At 53.1% G+C, this 1,148-nt stretch overlaps 1 protein-coding gene across 3 annotated transcripts in view; it reads left to right on the top strand.

Annotated features, from left to right (window-relative positions):
• The window catches only part of MS4A15 (membrane spanning 4-domains A15), a 7,634-nt gene extending 6,753 nt beyond the window's left edge, over nt 1–881 (top strand). For 2 of the 3 annotated variants that reach the window (XM_069108513.1, XM_069108512.1), the window contains one exon: nt 729–881. In XM_069108513.1, the coding sequence (XP_068964614.1) occupies nt 729–845 (117 nt within the window). In that variant the 3' untranslated portion in view covers nt 846–881. Of the gene's footprint in view, nt 1–725 lie in introns of all 3 variants that reach the window. The other variant, XR_011172483.1, reaches the window with a different exon arrangement.
• The last annotated feature ends 267 nt before the right edge of the window (nt 882–1,148 follow it).

Genomic DNA, 1,148 nt, shown 5'->3' with positions numbered 1-1,148 from the left:
GACAGAGAGAAAGAGAAGAGAGGGAGAAGAGAGTGAGAGACAGAAAGAGAAGAAGAGTGAAAGACAGAGAAAGAGAAGAAGGAGAGAAAAAAGTGAGACAGAGTCAGATAGACAAAAAGAGAAGAAGGGGAGTAGAGGGTGAGAGACAGAGAGAAGAGAAGGGGGAGAAGAGAGAGAAATAGAAACAGAGAAAGAAGAAGAAGGAGAAGAGAGTGAGAGACAGAGAAAGAAGAGAGGAAAGAAGATCAAGAGACAGAGACAGAGAGAAGAGAAAGGGGAAGAGGAGAGTCAAAGACAAGACAGAGAGAAGAGAAGAGAGAGACAGAGAGAAAGAGAGAAGAAAAGGGGGAGGAGAGTGAGTGACAGAGAGAGAGAGAGAGAAGAGAAGGGGGGAGGAGAATGAGAGACAGAGAAGGGGGAAGAGGAGAGTGAAAGAGACAGAGAACTTTTCAGCCTGGAAGCAGCATGGAGTACTGGACTTGAAATCAGGAAGAACCAGGTTCAAAGGCTACCTTGGGCACTTACTAGTTGTGTGATCCTGGGTAGGTCAACCTCCCTGTGCCTCAGTTTCCCCATCTGTTAAAACACAGGGGTTGGACCTGCCCTCCAATGTGCCTTCCAGCTCTACTTTCACAAGCCTATAATGACCGCAAGGGGGAGCGCTTGCACGAACTCATGGGCATGAAGGAAGCCTAGTAACTTAATGTCTCGTTCTTTACTTGCAGCAGTCCATGGTCTTTCTGCCAAATGCCTTCAGCACAGACTTCAACATCCCCAGCCCAGCGGCCACCCCACCCCCAGCTTATGACAACGTGGCCTACGCTTCCAAGGAGACCTCAGAGTAGAAGAGAGCTGCCCCCTCCCCGGCCCCAGGGAGGGTCCTCCCCACCCCTTGCGTCCCCCCACCCATGTCTGTGTGCCACCCCGGTCAGCTCTTATGGGACGGGAGCTGGGCCACTCCAGGTGACGGCCACACAGCGTCCTGGGCCCTGGTCATTGCTCTGCCATTTCTCTGGGCTCCATGGCACACAGGGAGGCAGGACGGGTAAGTGGGGAGAACCCTGGCCCAGCAGGCAGAAGATCCCAGGGTGAGCTGCAGCTGCTCCTCTCATTTAGCAAGGCCTGGGGCAGATTCCTGGCCTCAACCG

This window comes from Petaurus breviceps, unplaced genomic scaffold, assembly GCF_028583685.1.
Source record: "Petaurus breviceps papuanus isolate PSGF00001 unplaced genomic scaffold, PetGlider_PUasm1.0 90397, whole genome shotgun sequence".
NCBI lineage: Eukaryota > Metazoa > Chordata > Mammalia > Diprotodontia > Petauridae > Petaurus > Petaurus breviceps.
The sequence above is the reverse complement of the archived record's forward strand: the minus strand, read 5'-3'. Positions and strand labels throughout refer to the sequence as shown.